This window comes from Rhinolophus sinicus, linkage group LG11, assembly GCF_036562045.2.
Source record: "Rhinolophus sinicus isolate RSC01 linkage group LG11, ASM3656204v1, whole genome shotgun sequence".
Lineage (NCBI taxonomy): Eukaryota > Metazoa > Chordata > Mammalia > Chiroptera > Rhinolophidae > Rhinolophus > Rhinolophus sinicus.
In genome coordinates, this window is record NC_133760.1 from 57,925,904 (window position 1) to 57,943,256 (window position 17,353).

Genomic DNA, 17,353 nt, shown 5'->3' on the forward strand with positions numbered 1-17,353 from the left:
ATAATCCCAGCCTAGATCCTGAGGTTTGGGAAAATGGGGCCTCCCGCCTATTTCTCTTCTTCATATCTTGTCTGTTGCTAAGATGGTATAAGTTTCCAGTTGTAACGGTTTATTCAGACCTATGTCCTCTGACCCCCAGCAAGGACAGTGTTTCCCAGAGACCCCCCCCCCCCCCCTGCAGCACCCATAATACCATGGCATGGACTTCTGCCCTTAGGGCTCAAGACCAAACCTTAAGCCATCCAGTCTCACCAAGCTGGTCCCTCACTGCCTCCTGAGCCCTTGAACCACTGCAGGAAGACACACATAGGTCTCTGGAGACTAGTCGAGACTGAGAAGGAAGGTGACAAAGATGAGGAGAGAGTTCTGAGCAGAAGGCAAGTGCTGGGAAGGATGTGAACACAGAAGACACAGCTATTCACCAAAACAGAGTGAGCAACGCAGGACTGGAGTTAAAACGGGAGGGAAAAGTGGAGCAGATCGGAGAAGATAGGATAAGAAAGGGACAGTAAACGACACAGCCACTGAAACAGTAGAGGCGAGAGGACTCCTGGAGAACAACGGAACGGAACATAGGGTGAGAAAACACAGAGCCCGAGGACGAAGCATGGAGCCCAGTGCCCAGGACCTCACAAACACAGAAGAGAGCGCTGGGGGAGTGCGGGAGGGAGGGAGAGGGCGCCCGAGCTCCAGGGCAGCTCTGACCCGTCCTTACACCCCACTCCCGCCCCAGGGACCCATCATTGTGGTCAAACACGGGAACCCACCAGTCAAGAATGGGGCTCCATACCTGTCACGGTGAGTCTGGTGCCTGTCCCAAAGTGGAGGGGCGAATTATAGGAACACAGCTGCGGATGGCTGTGGTAAAACCCGCCCAGAGGTCTCCTGCCAGAGGCCAAGTCTTAGCTCCCCGGGAGTGGGGCTGGCCACCTTTCCCTGCCTGGATTCATGGCTCTTCCATTAGGAGGAAGGCCTAAGCATAGAAAGGGGAAAGAGAGGGAAGAGGAAGCGGCTTAGGAGGGGCAGCTCCACACATGTAAGAAGGGAGGAGGAATGAAGAAGAGGGTGAGGGGGCAGATTATAGACTGAAGGCTGGACATCAACCAAGCCGCACCTAAGGGAGGCAGGGAGGGAGGCAGGTGTGGCTCCATTGGAGCCCCGCAGGGATAACAGAGTTTACTCAATTCCCTTCCACAGGGCTGGGAAGAGAGAAAGCAAGTCCAGGTCCAAGGGACACTGGCTCTACCACCCCGGTCCTGCGCCTTACCTACGACAGAGAGTCGAGTCCCATCTCCAAAGTGCAGTGGTTGGTTGGTCCACAGTGCAACATGAGTGTGGAAAACCCCAGAAATGCTGGTGTGGGGCTCTGCCTTCCAGAAGCTGGCATCCACCCAGAAGTCCAGGGAACTCTGCTCACCACACTCTCTGAGCCTTTTCCCTGCTCTTTTCTTAGTTCCTGGCCCCTCCCAGACGTCCTTCTGGAACTCCGACCTCACAACCCAGGGACGCCTTTCACTTACCCAGAACAGAGAGCTTGGTTCCACTGCCGAAGAATAGTTTGTCGTTACTGACACACCACTAAAGCCTGGTAGAAAAACTGCCCCTTCTGCCTCCCATTCCTTCCTCCCCAAGTCCACCTGCCAACTCTCCTCTTTCTTTAGCAGAATTTTAACTCCCGGAGGTGGGGGTGGGGGGGGAACTGTGCCACTTGAAATGCTGGGGTCAAAGGACCAATGGGGCCCTGTGCAATCCCCAGCCCCTATTCCTGGGTCCATCTCCTTTCTGCGTGAGGGAGAAAGATGACAGGGAGAAAGATGACAGCTTTAAGTCCAGGGCCCTCCATCTATCATGGCCATGACAGGGCACCCTTCAAGGAGACAGGAGGGTAAGGTGACCCCTTCCTAGCTGAGACTACTTGCCTCCGGTAGGGGACCGTGGGCTTGGCACAACAGTCATGAAATTACTGGAGAGAAAGCCTGCTCCTCCTGTCTGCATCAAGATGAGAATTCAGATCTTTCTGATAAAAATGTGCTTTAGCCTGAGCCCCCAAGATAAGCTCCATCTGGATCCCTGCCCCTCCTTGCAGGGTCCCAGCCCTCCAGCCCCTACTCACTTACCTACAACAGTCAGCTGGCTGCCCTCCCCAAAATAGAGGGTGTTTCCAGAGCACAGCCTCCGAGATCCACTTAAAAACACCCCCTTGTCTGCTGAGCACCGCTGGGATTCAGGAAGGGGTTGGGGCTGGCTTCCCTCACAGAGCCAGCAGCCCTGCTTCAGACACTCTGCCCACCCTTCCAGAGCTTGCGCAGGGCTCCGGACAGTGGGGCAATGAGGCACCAGGTGGCCTCCTAGGAAATTCAGAGCTAGGACAGATATGAGCCTCTGTCAGCGAGGGAAGATGGACCAATGTCAGAGATCAGGATGAGCTTCCGGGCCTTCTCCCAGCTCCCCGGTCTCAGGTAATTACACAGAGGGGCTTCACCATCGCCCCTCCTGCTCTGTCCTAGTCACTGAGGCTCCGCTTAGAGTTTATGGAGGACCTCTGGGTGGCTGGGTAAATGTGCCCTTACAGGGACTGTCCCCTGAACTCGTTTGCAGACATGGAGACGGTGTCTCCTCAACCAGGACCCGGGAGCTGGGTCATCCTATGTTTCCTGGGATAGAGTCCTCCCTCATCGTACCCCCCCCACACACACACCGGAGACTCTAGCCTTACCTACAACTGTCAGCCTGGTCCCTGGGCCGAAGGTATAATCATAGTTAGCACATCAGAATATGACCACTCCAAAACACACACTTTGGACGCGCTGTCCCCTGCGAGGAGCTTGGAGAGACCTGGAGCGTGTCTTACCTACAACCGTGAGTCTGGTGCCTTCTCCAAAGTAACTTTCAGTGTTCACACAGTGAGAATGGGCAAGGAGGAAAACAAATTTGAGGCATGGAGAGGAAGGGGCCCTGGCTGGAGTCTGGAGGGCTCTGGGATGAGAGCTCTCCCCCTGTGCTTTACAGATAATTGCACAGATTATTTTTAACTTTTGACTCCTGGGGCCACAGACTCCATCCAGAGGGCCCTATGGCCCTTTCTCGATTGTTTCCGAGGGTCCACCAAAGGGATGTGGGCCTGGAGAGGAGGGCAGGGTGCTAAAATCAGGGCTATCTCTGGCTTCTTCCTTTGCAGAATGGGTCACCTCCCATGTACCTCCACTGACCTTGTCCCCGGTGCGGTGGGGGTTGGAATGAAGGGGCCTCCCTGAGTCCTCCCATGAGGCCATTGAGGCATCCTTCCAGCTGGGCTCTCTGCCTGGAAGCATCAGCTCCGATCCAGGCCTGATCCAGGCCTGTCCTTACGCATGGCCTTGGCTTGAAGAGTGGACGGGGTAAGGCAAAGGCATTCTGAACCAAGCCACCCTTGGGCTTGTGACCTGGCAGAAAAGTGGAGAGATTGTGGAGTTGGGACAGGCAGGAAGGTTTTTGTAAAGGTTTCCCATAGAGTTGAATCATTGTGGCCCCCTGTCCCCACAATGTTACATCTTTGTACAAAAACGCCCCTCCCATGGGCCCGCCCCTCAGTCGGAAAGAAGCCATCAGAGCAGCTGTCCTTTGAGGGTGTTGGAGTTAGGGGGTGGTGGTACCCCACTGGCCCCCATGGTGTGAGGTGGTGTCTGGGTCCACACCAGGTCAGGTCCTCCCTCCTCACCCCATTCCTTCTTCAGGACGTCCTTAGCTCCTCAGAACTGTGTGTCTTTGCAAGGATGCCTGCCTGAGGGGCAAGTTTTACCCCCAACCTGGTACCCGCCCCTTTGCTAGCTGTCGTCATAGTGGGGAGCCGCCCTTCTAGGAAGCTGAAGCCCCTTTCTCCCCCGGGCCACCCCCCCCAGGCCATGCTACTCAGAGGTCACACCTTTCATCTGAGAATGAGACCCCCTAACACCCAGACTCTGTCCTTTGGCCCAACTCCTAACCTCTAGGCTGGTCTGGAGGAAAATTGACCGTGAGTTGCACAGGCAGGACTTCCCTAGATAGGGACACAGTGAGAGCTCAGTGTATTTCTGAAAGGGTGTGGGTGAGACCACATGTGTCCTTATGGACTTCAGATGTCAGAGGGAGGTCAAGGGCATGGGGACGTGTGGACTGGATATGGAGAACTGGATATATGACCGTGCAATCATACTGTCACGTAATCAGGGCCAGTCTTCTCATTGTTAACTGGAAAAAGCCAACTGCAGGATATAGTTCCTGTATGCTCCGTTTGTCTAACAAAGGGGGGACAGTAAGAATTACATGTTTGCATGATTCTGCCTAAAGAAACACTGGAAAGATACAAAAGAAACGGATAAAAATGACTACTGTTAAGAATGAGTAGGGCAGACAGAAGTAGAGTGAACATAAAAGTAAACTCAGTGTCAACTTTATTGTGTTGTTTTGATATTTGAGCCCTAGTAGCTATATTATCTATTTAAATAAAACAAATTTTTAAAGAAAAGAGAAAAATACTGCTTTCAGTAGTATTTTGAAATCTGCTACTTACAAAACCTATTTGTTTGAATTAATTTGTTTAATTAAGTCATTTCCCCCCCAAAGATCTGTTTATATAAGGAGCTGTTTTGTGGTCCAGAATTTGCTCAATGAGTCTCCAGTCACGTAGGAAATGGGTGAAAAATGCATGCTTCTGAGTAGTCCTGGGATCTTTTGAGTTAAAAATCTCTAGGATTGGGTGTATTAATTTGTATTTAAATAACCAATCAAGCCCTAAATTACCCTGAGGATTTCCCTTTCAGCCTCAGGCTTGGGACCCCCTGCTTGTTCCCTGACTAGGAAAGGGACAGGTGTCAGAGTGCTACCTGGTGGTGTCAAAAGCTGGGTGCGACGGTGTGGCTCTTAGAATTTAGGGACACAAGCAAAAGGGAAGATAGTCTGTTTAACTCAGGTATCCCTGTGGTTTTTCATAACACGCCACCAAAAGCCAGAATGAAAGGTCATCGATTATTTTGATCACTTGGACGGTGGCAAGAGCTCTTTATTCCACACTTAGGAACACTTTCATCAATGTAATGATTTCTTTTGTTCTGTTTCCGTATATTTTCCTGTCTTATTCACCCCCTTTGCCTCAATAACCTACACTCGTGAGTAAGTTCCCTTTGGCTCATCTAGTTGGGTACGCTCACCCCGACTGGCCTTACAAAAAATCATGCCACTCTGTCTTACAAAGACAGTATAGCAGCTGCTTTTACTCCTGATGGAGCGTGTCCCAGCTTTGTCACTCTGTCACGTTGTCAGTATGCCCGGTGCACGTGCAGCTCCGCCCACCCCCTAAAAGGGGCTTAGACCCGTTAATGCTCAGTGGGGTCATTCATCCGCTTGGGCAGCAGGGGGCAGCCTTTCCCTATTTTTTTTTTCATACCTTAGTAACTGCAATCTCAGTGTGGCCACTTGAGGGGGTGAGAAGAATGTGGATGGTGCTCGAGGGTTCTGGAAGGGAAAGCTGGCTTGTTGGTGTGCCTTTCTAGAACTGTGTGTTGGGATGTGGGGAGGAGATACACAAATAACACCTGATAGACGCACAATTCTTGAAACCTCTCAAGCACATAAATACCCTCATTCGAACCCAAAATTTGCCTCCCAATTTCCCCAGATGAAACCAAAACCCAAAGAGGCTAAGTGAGTCGCTAGAGTCATGCAGGATGAAGAGACAGAGCTGGAGCCAGCACTCAGGCCTCCTTACTGGGGGCTCTGGGAGGCCCCGTTGTCCCTGAGGCTGCTGAGGGCCTGCCCCTCGGGGAAGACTACTTCCTGGAGCCAGACTGCCCAGGTGCCCACCCATGCCCCCTACTTGGTGTCTGTGAGATCTTGGGCAAGCAACCAAACCTCCTGAAGCCCCAGTCTCTTTATCTATGAAATGGGAATAATAATACCACCTACCTTATGGACTTCTTGTGAGAACTAAATAAGGTAACACATGTCTCATGGATCCTGAAATGATTAGTAAAAATGTTTTCACTATTGTTTTCACAGAGGGTATGGCCTAGGAATCTCTCTACCGCGTTGATTCTCAAGCTTTAGCTTACAGTTGAATTGAATGACTTGGAAGTCTTGTTAAAATGTAAGTCGCTGGGCCCCGTCCCAGAATTTCTGACTCAGTAGGTCTGGGGCCCCCCAATTTGCTCTCCTCCTAAATTCCCAGGTGATTCTGCTGCTGCTGGTCCAGGGACCCCACTTTGAGAGCCATTCTTCTGGAAGGCTCTTCAGTACATTTCCCTCCAGTCTAGGTAATACTCTGTTCTTTCAGTCACTGGGGGCCTATTATATTCTGGGGAGTGTTGGATCACCAGAGACACCAGGGTGAGCAAGACAAGATGTCTTCCCTAAGGAGCTCCCTGTCGAATGCCAAGCTGGACACATCCATCTTTACGGATCAGCATGAGCACACCTGTGACGGAAGGCAGAGGTGAGGGGAAGAGGGTGGGGAGCAGGAAGGGTCAGAAGAAACTTTTCTGAAGAGGATGAAGGAGCGGGTGGGAAGCCCATCGAGCGAGATGGACCAGTATTGTCCAGAGCTAGAGGTCAGAGGTACATGGCTCGTTGCAGGAAACACCAGGACTTCTGAGCATCGGAGCATAAGCAGGGGAAGGGAGTGGGGAGGTAAGGCAGGGGCAGAGCAGAAAGAACACTACGTCTCTAGGCTAAGGAGCTTGGGTTTGATTTTGGAAGCTGTGCGAAGTCAGGAAAGGTGTGAAGAATTGCTGGAATGTACAGGGCCTCTTTGTATGCAGTATAAGAAGATGGGCAGGGGACCAGGCCCCTCAGGAAGTGCAAGGAAGCAGGGAAGGGCTGGAGAGAGGCTGAAGAGCCGAGGTGATGGACCATGGTTGCAGCAGGATAGACCGTGAGGTGGGGTAGAGAGAGCATGGGCATTGGAGCCGGGCAAATCAGGAGTCCGACCCCAGACCTACCACTTTTTGGATGAGGGACATGGGTAAACTAACTGCTCTCTTTTCTGCACCACTGGAATGATAACCACTCCAGAGGGGAGGGCAAGTTCACCATGAAAATGTTTGCAAAGCCCTCGGTACGGTGTATCCATATTGGTGTTACTAGGTGGGGTGAACAAAAGGCAGATTTCTTTGGAGCTTTAGGAATGCAGCCCAGGGGGCTCTCTTGTCTCCCTCAGACACATGAGCAGGTGGTCAAGAAACAGAGCCCTGTGGAGCTTTCTGCTGCCAGGAGGGAGCACGAACTGGGTGAGTAAGAGCACGTGACAAAGGGACTCAGGAAAAGCCAAGGTGATTGGCCCCCATGTCCCCTAGATTTGTTCACTCTGGGTACAAGTGAAAGGAGGCAGCAGAGCCCTGCACACCAGGCCCGATGTGGGCACAAACTAGCACTGCACTCAAGACCCGGAGAGGTGCCAAGGTCAAGGAACCTCGAACGCAGTCTTTCTGAAACATATTTCCCTCTCGAAAACAGCCCCTCTGGACCCCCACTTATTATATTTTGGATGCTGTCTCTTCATATGCTGCCAAACGAGTCTTCCGTGGAGCACATTTGGGAAGTGGGCACTCGGCTCACCTGTGAGAGGCAGGGCCCTGTCTGACGTCGGGGGAGGATGATTCCGAGATCCAGTGGCCGGAGGGAGCAGGCACAGACACAGGCAGTTGGAATAGGGTCATTTTATTAGCATAGTGATGGCAGAGGGATGGAGGTAGAGGCTTTAGTTGTTGGCAGCTATGGTCTCCTGAATCCAGTCCACAAAGTTGCAGACCCTGGTGTAGACACCAGGATTGTTCTTCTGGGCGCAGCCATAGCCCCAGGAGACGACTCCCTGGAGCTCTCCATTGCAGACCACCGGGCCACCAGAGTCACCCTGGGGAGGAAGAAGGTGGGACAGGTTTTGTAAAATGGGAGAAAAAAGGGACTATAGCCCCACAGCCTTGGGGGTTCAAATCCCACCTCCAGGTAGGCCATGTAAATGGGCTGGGGTCTCAGCATGTGAAGGGGACAGTCACCTGGCAGGAGTCCTTGCCTCCCTCGAGGAAGCCAGCACAGACCATGTTTTCGGTGATCTGTCCGGGGTACGCCTCTTCACACTGGTCCTGGCTCAGCAGAGGGGCATCCAGGCACTGCAGCAGCTCGGGGTAGTTGTCTTTGGGGATCAAGGAAAGAAGAAATGTGGGTCAGGCCAGCTGTAGGATGGTCATCCAAGGTTAAACACTGAGGGCAGCTGGGAGAGGACCCCAAGAACATAAGCCCCAGCAAGGAACAACGGGATTTAGTTCCCAGAATGATCACTGCTGAACCCCTCCTTCGAAGTGACCCAGCGAGTGCTGTATTGGTCCTATCTTTCCATTCTGGGGTCAACCCCTTGAGAGTTTGCACCTCTCTGGTTCCCACACAGAGCCTGTGTGGAGTGGGCACAAGACATGATTGCAGACTGGAGGCTTAGGGCATGCTCGGTTATGGGAAACGTTCAGAAGTCGGAGGGTGAAGTCGCGAGGGCCCCACTCACAGCCTGAGCTCAGGGTGTTGCCCCAGCCGGAGATGAGGCACTGGGTGCCAGCGGGCGCGCAGGCTGTGGGCAGGGAGATGGTGGACACGCGGGCACTGATGACCGCAGGCGAGGAGAGCTTGATCAGCATGATGTCATTGTCCAGCGTCCAGCTGTTGAAGCGGGGGTGGCGGATGACCTTGGCAGAGTTGATGAACTGTTCATTGCCCTCCAAGACCTCGATGTTGTGTTCTCCCAGCCTCACCTGGATGCGGCTGTGGGGAGGGAAGCACGAGAAGGCCTTGTCTCCACATCCCCAGTTTCCCCCCAGATCCCGGGCTCCCTGCTCACGATGGGGGTGTGGGCAGTACAGTGTGACACCAAGAACCTTTCTGCTTCAGAGGTAGGTGGGAGTGGAGCGGGGATGAGGTGAAGGGGTCCAGGAGGCCATAGCTTCTCAATCTGCTTTTCCAGCCACCTTTCCCGACACCTCCTGCCCCATGCTTCCAGGGCCACCGGCACAAACAAGCTACTTGAAGTCCCCCAGCATTCGTCATCCTCTGTCACTTTGCTAATAAAGCAGTGACTTTAACTTCCGCCCTTCCTAGTCTAGTAAGCACGGCCATTCTGTATGATCTAATCCAGTGGGTCTCAAAGTGTGAGAACTATTAGAAACACAACGTCCCCGTTCCCACCCCAGATCTACTGAATCAGAAACTCTGCGGGTGGGACCGGGCAACCCCACCAGGGGGCCCTTCAGGTGATTCTTACACACAGCTCTGAGAACCTGGGTCTAGGCAGTGACTCTTAGCTCTGCTGTAGAGTAGAATCACCAGAGGTAGAGAGTGCTGACAACTCACCCACATTCAGATCCCTCTTCCTGAAAATTCTGAGTTAATGGCTTTGGGATAGGACCCAGGCATCGGTATTGTTTGAACATTTCTTTGGTGGTTTTAATGTGCAGCCAACTGACAAAGTTTACCTGTGAAGTCCTTGCCTGTTTTCCTCCCGAATAGCCTCTCCCTGCTTTTATGACCCACAACCCTGCTGTTTTATCTGGTTTTTCTTTTGGGGGAGGGGGAAGTGAGAGGCTTCGTACGTGTGCCTCTCTCTTCACCTCCAGCTCCTGGGCATTAGCTGCCATTGACAGCTCCTCTTCTCCATCACTTCCTGTCTGTCTCACCCTACATTCCCCTGGATTGATCCCCACTCCCTGAGATGGCCGGCCGAGCCGGGCTGCGGGCTTTGCAGTCAGGACACTTACGACTTGTAGCAGTGAGCTGCAGACACCACCCACTGGTCATTGATGAGGGAGCCACCACAGAAGTGGTAGCCAGCGTTCAGGGACACCTGGTAGGGGACGGAGTTCTCCCGGCAGGTGTAGCCTCCGACGATCTTGTCATCGTCGTCAGCGGGGAAAGCAACTTGAGTGGAGAGAGGAGGGAGAAGCCAACTTAGCAGGATGTTCAGGGTGGAGCCCGGAGCACGGTGGCTGGATCGGGCTAATTGGGATTCCTCCACAATCACAGCGGTGGTGGGCAGTGAGGAAGCAGTGCTATCCCGTCAGGAGCCGTGCGTGTGGTTCTCCCCCATCTCTGTGGGTCTGCAGGGCACATAGCTACGTACCCTGCGGGGATCTGGCCCACACCTCTACTGAGGGCACCAGGGAGAAGAAGGACACCAGAAACGCCCCTCCCCCCCAGTGCCCTCAGGGCGATGGGGCTCAGAATGCGGTTTCCCACCCACTGAATGCTTCTCTCTCTCTTCTTGGTCACTCACCTGTTCCCCGCGGCTATTTGAGCCCCTGGTTGTCAGGAGGGGCTGCTAGCTCTGACTGTACCCAGCTTCTCCCATAGCTCAGATCTGGGCAGCACGGCCCCATGAGGCAGAGTAGCCCCAGGCCCGTAGGCAGGACAAAGGTAGGCACTTATTGGCCAATAGAACAGTGATTCTCACCCTAGGCTGTATACACCTGGGAAGCTTAAAAACTCAGTGCACCCCAGGCCAAGTGAGTCGGAATTTCTAGGACTAGGCTAGGACTCTGGCATGTGTTTTTTCAGCTCCCCTAGGTGTATCTGGGGTTAAGAACAGCTACAGCGGAGCTGGCCCAGAGTTGTCAGGGCTACGCCTCAACTCTACGGATTTATTTCATGGACCACCTTCACCTGGTCTCTCTTTCCTGCCTCTCCAAACAAAGCCCCGAGGTGAATGAATGATGGGGCTGGGAGCGGGGTCAGGCAGAAGGTGAGAGAGGCAAGACTTAAAAAGAGCCCGAGAACAGGAAGGAGGGATGCTACACGGGGGAGATAGAATTGCAGAGCACAAGTCAAGTAGGAGAGGCAGCAAGAATGGAGCTGTCATCTCTGCCAGGAGAGAGGACAAGTGGGGCCTGAAGCAATGCAGGGGACTCACCAGCGACTCCCACAAAGGCGAGGAACAGGAGTGGATTCATGGCGGCAAAAGTATCATCGGCAGGTGGTAGAGAGCCTTTATACCTCCAAAAGTGAGGGAGAGAGAGGCTGGGGGTGAGTGTGGAGGGTCACCTCTCCTCCCAGTGCAAACACACCTGCAGCTTTCCCTTTCCCAGGGTCTTGCATATCTCTGCTGTTTGGCCACTCTGTGGGTTCGTGACCTACAGGTGATAAGAAAACTTACCTTCTCTAGGCAGAGAGGAAGATTAGCTGATTCCTAGAAGGGGAAACCAAGCCCCAACATATCACAGCTGGGCCTTCTTAAGCTGAGGAGACGAGGGTTACGAGGAGGAAGAAGGGCCGAGCGTCCTAGAAATCCTCTGACTTCAAGGATATGCATTTTACTTACTTTAAAAAAGGGCTGATATTGGTAGCAAACTTGGCTGCTCAGTATCTTAGAGCCCACTGAGAGGAAAGACGTCTTCTCTAAGTCTATACCTGTGAGCATGAAGACCCTTCTCTCAACACTAAACCAGTGGGCAGGAAGGTCAAATCCAAGGCATTGGGGAACAGGGATCCCAACATCAAGAGGTGCTGAGAAGGCAGAAGCAGAGTTCCTTGGGACTCTGGGCTTTTAGCTGGCTCTCCTTCCTACCAAGGCTTGGGGAGGGGGGTTGTTTGGGAAGCAGGAGAGGCAAGGGGTAAGTAGATGTCTCCCTGATATATTTGGGGGATGGAAGACCAATACCATTCTCTTCCTCACCATCAGGACCATAGTCTTTCTCATCACTCATGCTGTCATGGGGTGTCTTTCAGCAGCCTCCTGGTAGCCCTGGGAATCTGCACTAGTGATGATGAAAATTGCCCCACTTTCTAGGTGCCAATAGCCTGAGCTAGAATTATATGCTCCAGGTCAGATATTAGAAAGGGTTTGGACGACGGTAAATTTGGGTTCTGATCAGGGATTCGGCACGCGGTAAAGGGGCCTAGTACCGGGTGATGCAATGGGACTATTGTACTGGGTAGACTAAATACAGACTGAATCTTTCCAGAAAGGATCATTTTGAGACCTGCCATGGCCACCATACACAGCCCTGTGATTTATTGAGGTACAACTTGGCCAGAAGGGTATAGAGATGCTAAAGTCTAATTATGAGGCAAGTGGGGGAGCCTTTGATGGGCTCACATCAAGGTGGGAATACTGCCATATTTGTACAGTGCCTGACAGTTTTTAAAGACCTTTCACACACACACACACACACACACACACACACACACTCACAAACAGTACTACACTGATTTTCATTTGTGTTGAGTTTCAAGTTTAACTTTTCACACACGTTTTAATTATGAGGTATGCAGCATAAAATTATTTCCATTTACAGAGGCTGAGGCTGAGAATCAGAAAGGTTCTGTCTTGCCTAAAAATACAGATCTAAAAATGGCCTCAAGGCCACAGGAAGCCACGGAAAGTGTGAAGCATGGGAATCGCTGCGGGTGGCATCTCAGAGCAGGTGTATTTGGGATCAAGTCAGAGGACAAACTATATCCTGTTCCCTCCTGATGCTTGTCTCCCTGGCAGAAATAGAAGACTGAACTAATCTTCTGCCTGGCACCAGGGCTCAGAACCTCACCTTGCCATGACCTTGGACTCTTCTAGGTCACCTCTGAGGCATGGATGACATAGCTGTCAGTGCTCACAGGTAGCTGTCCCAGGCTGTGGAGCCTCAGTGATAGAGGCTTGTCCTGTAATGTCACCAAATATAGTATTTTTGGTGCATCACTAGTGCAGATTCCCAAATATACTATTATGGGTTTGTGACCTACAGGTGATAAGATAACTTCTATAGACAGAAGGTTGTTGTGGGGTCTTTATAGGAAGTCTTGCTTTAGAGGATAAGGAAAGGCTCTTGCTGTAGATACCAGCGTGCCCTGGACAGGTATGGGGAGGGGATCGTTGGTAAAATACAGGAAATTCTTTTGGGATAAGGGGGACATTTTTTGGATGGGTGCTTGTGCCTCAGGCGCTCTATAAAAGGGAACACTGAAGAGCTTAGGGATTTCTGTGTCTAAATACTAGCCTTCTCCTGATAGTTTGTGCTCCTTCTTAGAATGAACTATCATGCCCAAAACTATGGGCAAGACTAGGAGGCCAGTTTTCTTCAAAGTAGCATGAACCACCTTATAGGCAGAGAAGATAGCTGTAGGTGGAGACCATTATCTCATGCTCTAGGCTCTGATGTGTAGGATGGATTCAGGCCCACCTTTGCCCCCATTCAATTTGGAAGAGTCTATGTAGCTCTTGGTTCTCTTTAATCTGAACTATGGATTCCTTTGTCTATTTCTCTAAGACATTCTCCTGGTTCATAGGAAGTGCATATCAAACCACTGTCTTTTAATTATAATATCGAATAGTTTCTGTGCTTACTATGCCAAATATTGTATAAGTCTCTCATGGACCTTTGTAAAATTTTATTCTCACAGCCATGTATGGGGTCGCCCATTTTATAGATGACAAAATGAGCTGCGTAGAAGTGAAGTAATTTGCTCAAGGCCACATAGCCAGTCAGTTGTAGAGATAGGACGTAAGCGTGGAAATCCGGCTCTAAAACCTGCATGCTTGACCATAGAAATTTCGGCTTCCCTTCCTCTTATTTGATCCTCAGTGCAGCCTCACGAGGTGGGCAGCAGACACTGTTACCAAGGAAGAATTTGGAGCTCAGAGGTTAAGGGACTTCTCCAGGGTCATCTTGCTGAGGAATGAACAGATGACACCAGAACCTCTCCCTCTTCAAGCTAAGTTCATTCCCTGTTATGTTGCTACATATTAGAGTCTTTCAGACCTCCCAGTGGTCTGAAAAGTAGATTTTCATCAGATTCCAAATCACTTATTTATTTTTTTAAAAAATACCTTCCTCCCCCAATCCTCTCATCTCAGGTACTTCTCCTCAGCTCTTTGTCAACTCCGCCTTGGGCCCCGGTGGCTTTTACCACTCTCCAACCAGACTGTCAAGTTCTGGGCCTTCTTCCCTCTAAACTCCAAGCTCCCTTCCTCCTCCATTACTTTTTCTAAGTTGCATATTTTCCCCATGGGACAATTTCTATTTATCCAATAAGATTTTTCTCAGATATCTTAGCCTGGGGATCACTGAATCTGGATAGTGAAGTGTCTATCCACTCTCTGTCATCCAGAAAAACTGACGAGTGAGCTGGTGGCGTTGAGGCATTGACTGGTCATGGCTGAGGGGCTAAATGGAGTAGCCTCTGTTCCTCCCCACACCCCCTTCTGCTCCCCACCCTGAAGCCAGGGAAGACATGTGCATTTTATGCCCAGAGAGAAGCCCATTTTCATAGTTTATCTGTTCTTCCAGTTTCCATAGAGGGGTGAATGGGGAAACCTCTAGCAATGGAGGCTTTTTACCTAAAGATAGATTGGTTCCTGTAATGTACTGATCTTTCTGTTCACAATTCAGTCACTTCTTGTCCCATCCCTGGACCTACTAGAGCTGCTTACGTGACTTCTGAGTCTATTGGAGGGTAGGCAGAAGAAAGCCAGGCGAGAGCCCAGAAGCACTACTATGTAGGCTATTATTGTAGCAGCCTCGACTACCACGACTCTCAGAGTTTAACGAGTGACATGCGTATTTATTTTTCTAAGTCATATTAGATTCAGACTGAGCTCCACAAGCCCAGTTCAGTGATAAGCCAATTAGGCTCTCTACTCATTTGGCTTATGAAAACTCTAGACTGTCTTGTCCATTTTGAAGGCAGCCAACTGGTCCGTCCACTTCCGATGGACCAACCTGCCCAGAGGATCTACAAAAGGATCCCCAGGTTCACAACTGAGTGCTCAGTCCACACAGGCACCAACGCAATTCCAGTGTGAGGTCCATCCATTCAGGGCCAGGGTTTGAGCAGGTTCTGGGCTTCCATCTCTAGGGTTTGGGGAGGGCAGCAGAGGGGGCTGGCACAGTCGTTGGGCCTCCTTTCCATTCAAATATCAAGGCTGAGGCTTCTGTTTGCTTCCTGTTAGAACAATCTAGTTCATTTCCTCATGGACTTACATGATCTAAACTGAAATGCTTTTGTAGAGTTTTTCTCCAGGGAAGTCCATATTGCTTGGCCAGTTTTCCTCTTTTCTGCTGAATCTTATTTCTCTACTCAGTGTATTAGTTTTATTGGGCTACCATAACAAACTGCCAATGCCTGGGTGTCTTGAACAACAGAAATCAATTTTTTTTACAGTTCTGGTAGCTAGAAGTCGAAAACCAAGGTGTCGGCAGGGTTGGTTTCTCCTGAGGCCTCTCTTCTGGGCTTGCAGATGGCTTTCTTCTCACTGTGTTGTCACCTTGACCTTTCCTCTGTGGGCACAACCCTGGTGTCTTTCTTTGTATGTCCTAATCTCTTCTGATAGGGACACCAGCCAGATTGGATTGGGGCCCACTTGAGTCGTCTTAGTTGAACGTGGCACTTTAAAGACCATATCTCCAAAATAGTCACATTCTGAAATACTAGAGGTTAGGACTGCATCATAGGAATTGAGAAGGAACACAGCTCAGTCTATAACACTCAGTAAATACTTACTGAATTCCTGTGATGTTCCTGTGGTTTTTCTAAGCTGTAAGGAAACAACAATGAAGAAGAAAATGGTCTTGTTTTCATGGCATTTATGTGTATTTGTGTGTATAGCAATGGGAGACAGACAATAAGTATGAATATATATATGTATATGTGTATGAATATATAAGAATAAATAAGAATATATATACATATATATGCATGTATATATATTGGACAATGGTGATTAGGTGTTAATAAATTAGGATAAAATCAATAGATAAGACTGGTAACTGGGTGAATAATTACAATATTAGGTAAGGTGATCAGGAAAGATCTCTTTGGGGAAATGATATTTGCTTTGAGAGCTGAATAAGAAGGAACCAACTATGTGAAAATGGGGTAAGGGGGGCTTTCATTATTTCCTGCTGAGTCCATGACAGAAATAAAGTGACACGTACAACCAGTGGTCTTTAAATTAAATAACCTTGTCATCGGGCATATGGATTTTTACCTTGCCGTTGATTTTGACTGTAAGAACTGACATAAAGGATGGTCATCAATACACTGAACTATTCTTATAAAAGTTAACATGAAGTATATTGGACATGACATAGTCTTTATGAAATATTGTTGGATTCAGAGAACAAATGAGAAAACAGTATGTATTGTGTGATCTAACTTTACTTAAATGAGTGATTTTTAATTTTCCTCAAATTAGTCATCTGTGTACATATTTTACAATAACATGCATTATGTTATAATTAAAATCAGAAACTGATCTTGGCACTGGAAAGCAAACTATATTTGATTATCTTTACTGAGTGTTTCTAAACAGCCTCCAGTAGCCACTCTTCCTGTCTGTGGATGGAACCCTCCAGCTAGTCCTATAGATTCTCCCTCCATCCCCAGTCTGCCCGTTCATGCTCATACCCAACCACAAACACACAAACCGCTGTCTCTGCCCCAGAGCTGTGGTTTCCTCCCTCCAGCTTGCCTGACAGGCCCTTCAGGCTCATCTGGATGGGAGCTGGGGAGGAGGGAGCTGAAGTTCTTGCTCAGATCTTTGATCTGTGCCCAGCACTGTGTCTCCAACGCTGCAGAAGTAAAGGCTGCTGTCTTCGGGGCGCACGTTGGTCACAGTCAGGTTGGAGAACATTAGGTTTGGGCGGCTGATGGGAAATTTGTCCTTGGTAAATCCACTTTCATAAGTGGCCTCGGAGCCCTGATTCGCAGTTGCAATCAGTGTCAAGCTCTCTCCTGGGAGCTGACGGTACCAGAACATCAAGGCCATTTGGCTATCCACTTGACACTGGATTGTCATGGAGGTCCCGCGTTGACAGATGTCCCTGCTTGGCTTTTGAGAGACGAGAGCACCAAACACAGAGCCTAGTTCCAGAGAGACAGAGAAACCCATGAGGGCTGACCAGCTTGTCCCCAGGTCTTTTTACTATTTGCTCCAGTATCACATTGGTTTCCAAAGAACCCTGTAGTGCTGCCTCCATTTTGTTCTGCCAGCTGTTGCTCTGTCAGAATCTTCTAGTCCAACATCTCCCCTGCCCCATCATCCTCTGACTGGTTGCCTTAGACCCTCTATTCCTCTACTCAGCATTTTCATTAACCCCAATCTTCCTCACCCAATAAGTCTCATACCTTGTCCCAGGAGAAGTAACAAGAGAATCATCATCTTTAGGTGCTAGCCTCTCTTCCCTGAGAAAAGGCACTAAGAAGTCAAACTCAAGTTCATCTTTCCTCTCCACTGTGGAGGTCCTTCCCTACTGGCTCTCTGTTCCTCTCCTGTAGTGAGAAGTTGAGTTTCTGTAGAATGTGGACAAAATTCTTCTGCCCTCTAGTGGAGCTGTGTGGCTCTTCACTGAGGATGGATCTTCATTCACAAGGCATC

At 50.1% G+C, this 17,353-nt stretch overlaps 1 protein-coding gene and 3 long non-coding RNA genes across 7 annotated transcripts in view; 1 reads left to right on the top strand and 3 right to left on the bottom strand.

The window, feature by feature from the left end:
• Positions 1-17,353, top strand: part of LOC141567572 (uncharacterized) — a 191,047-nt gene that overhangs the window by 50,924 nt on the left and 122,770 nt on the right. The window lies entirely within an intron of this gene.
• LOC109439431 (T-cell receptor beta chain C region) overlaps positions 1-17,353 on the bottom strand; it is a 60,510-nt gene that overhangs the window by 3,475 nt on the left and 39,682 nt on the right. The window contains exons 3-5 of one of the 2 annotated variants that reach the window (XR_012490330.1): positions 15,231-15,247; positions 11,203-11,210; positions 2,852-2,886 (exon numbers count right to left, since the gene is read on the bottom strand). The exons of the other annotated variant lie outside the window; for it this stretch is intronic. This is a non-coding gene — a long non-coding RNA (T-cell receptor beta chain C region). The remainder of the gene's footprint in view (positions 1-2,851; positions 2,887-11,202; positions 11,211-15,230; positions 15,248-17,353) is intronic. 2 annotated transcript variants of the gene reach the window in all.
• On the bottom strand, positions 1,518-2,842 carry LOC109439429 (uncharacterized). The gene is made up of 3 exons (XR_012490336.1): positions 2,717-2,842; positions 2,118-2,348; positions 1,518-1,543 (listed from the first exon to the last, which is right to left on the bottom strand). It is a non-coding gene; the product is annotated as an uncharacterized LOC109439429 (long non-coding RNA).
• Positions 7,653-10,977, bottom strand: PRSS2 (serine protease 2). Its single transcript, XM_019719730.2, has 5 exons — positions 10,895-10,977; positions 9,747-9,906; positions 8,504-8,757; positions 8,004-8,140; positions 7,653-7,861 (listed from the first exon to the last, which is right to left on the bottom strand). Exons 1-5 carry the CDS (start codon positions 10,932-10,934, stop codon positions 7,709-7,711), a joined length of 744 nt encoding a protein of 247 aa, XP_019575289.2. The 5' UTR covers positions 10,935-10,977; the 3' UTR covers positions 7,653-7,708.

Excerpts from the sequence above, each read along its gene's own strand:
- PRSS2 (XM_019719730.2), bottom strand. The coding sequence starts at position 10,934 with ATGAATCCACTCCTGTTCCTCGCCTTTGTGGGAGTCGCTG. Across the intron at positions 9,907-10,894 it reads CGCCTTTGTGGGAGTCGCTG|TTGCTTTCCCCGCTGACGAC; the intron begins GTGAGTCCCCTG and ends TCTCCACTCAAG. Across the intron at positions 8,758-9,746 it reads GCAGCTCACTGCTACAAGTC|CCGCATCCAGGTGAGGCTGG; the intron begins GTAAGTGTCCTG and ends CCCTCCCCACAG.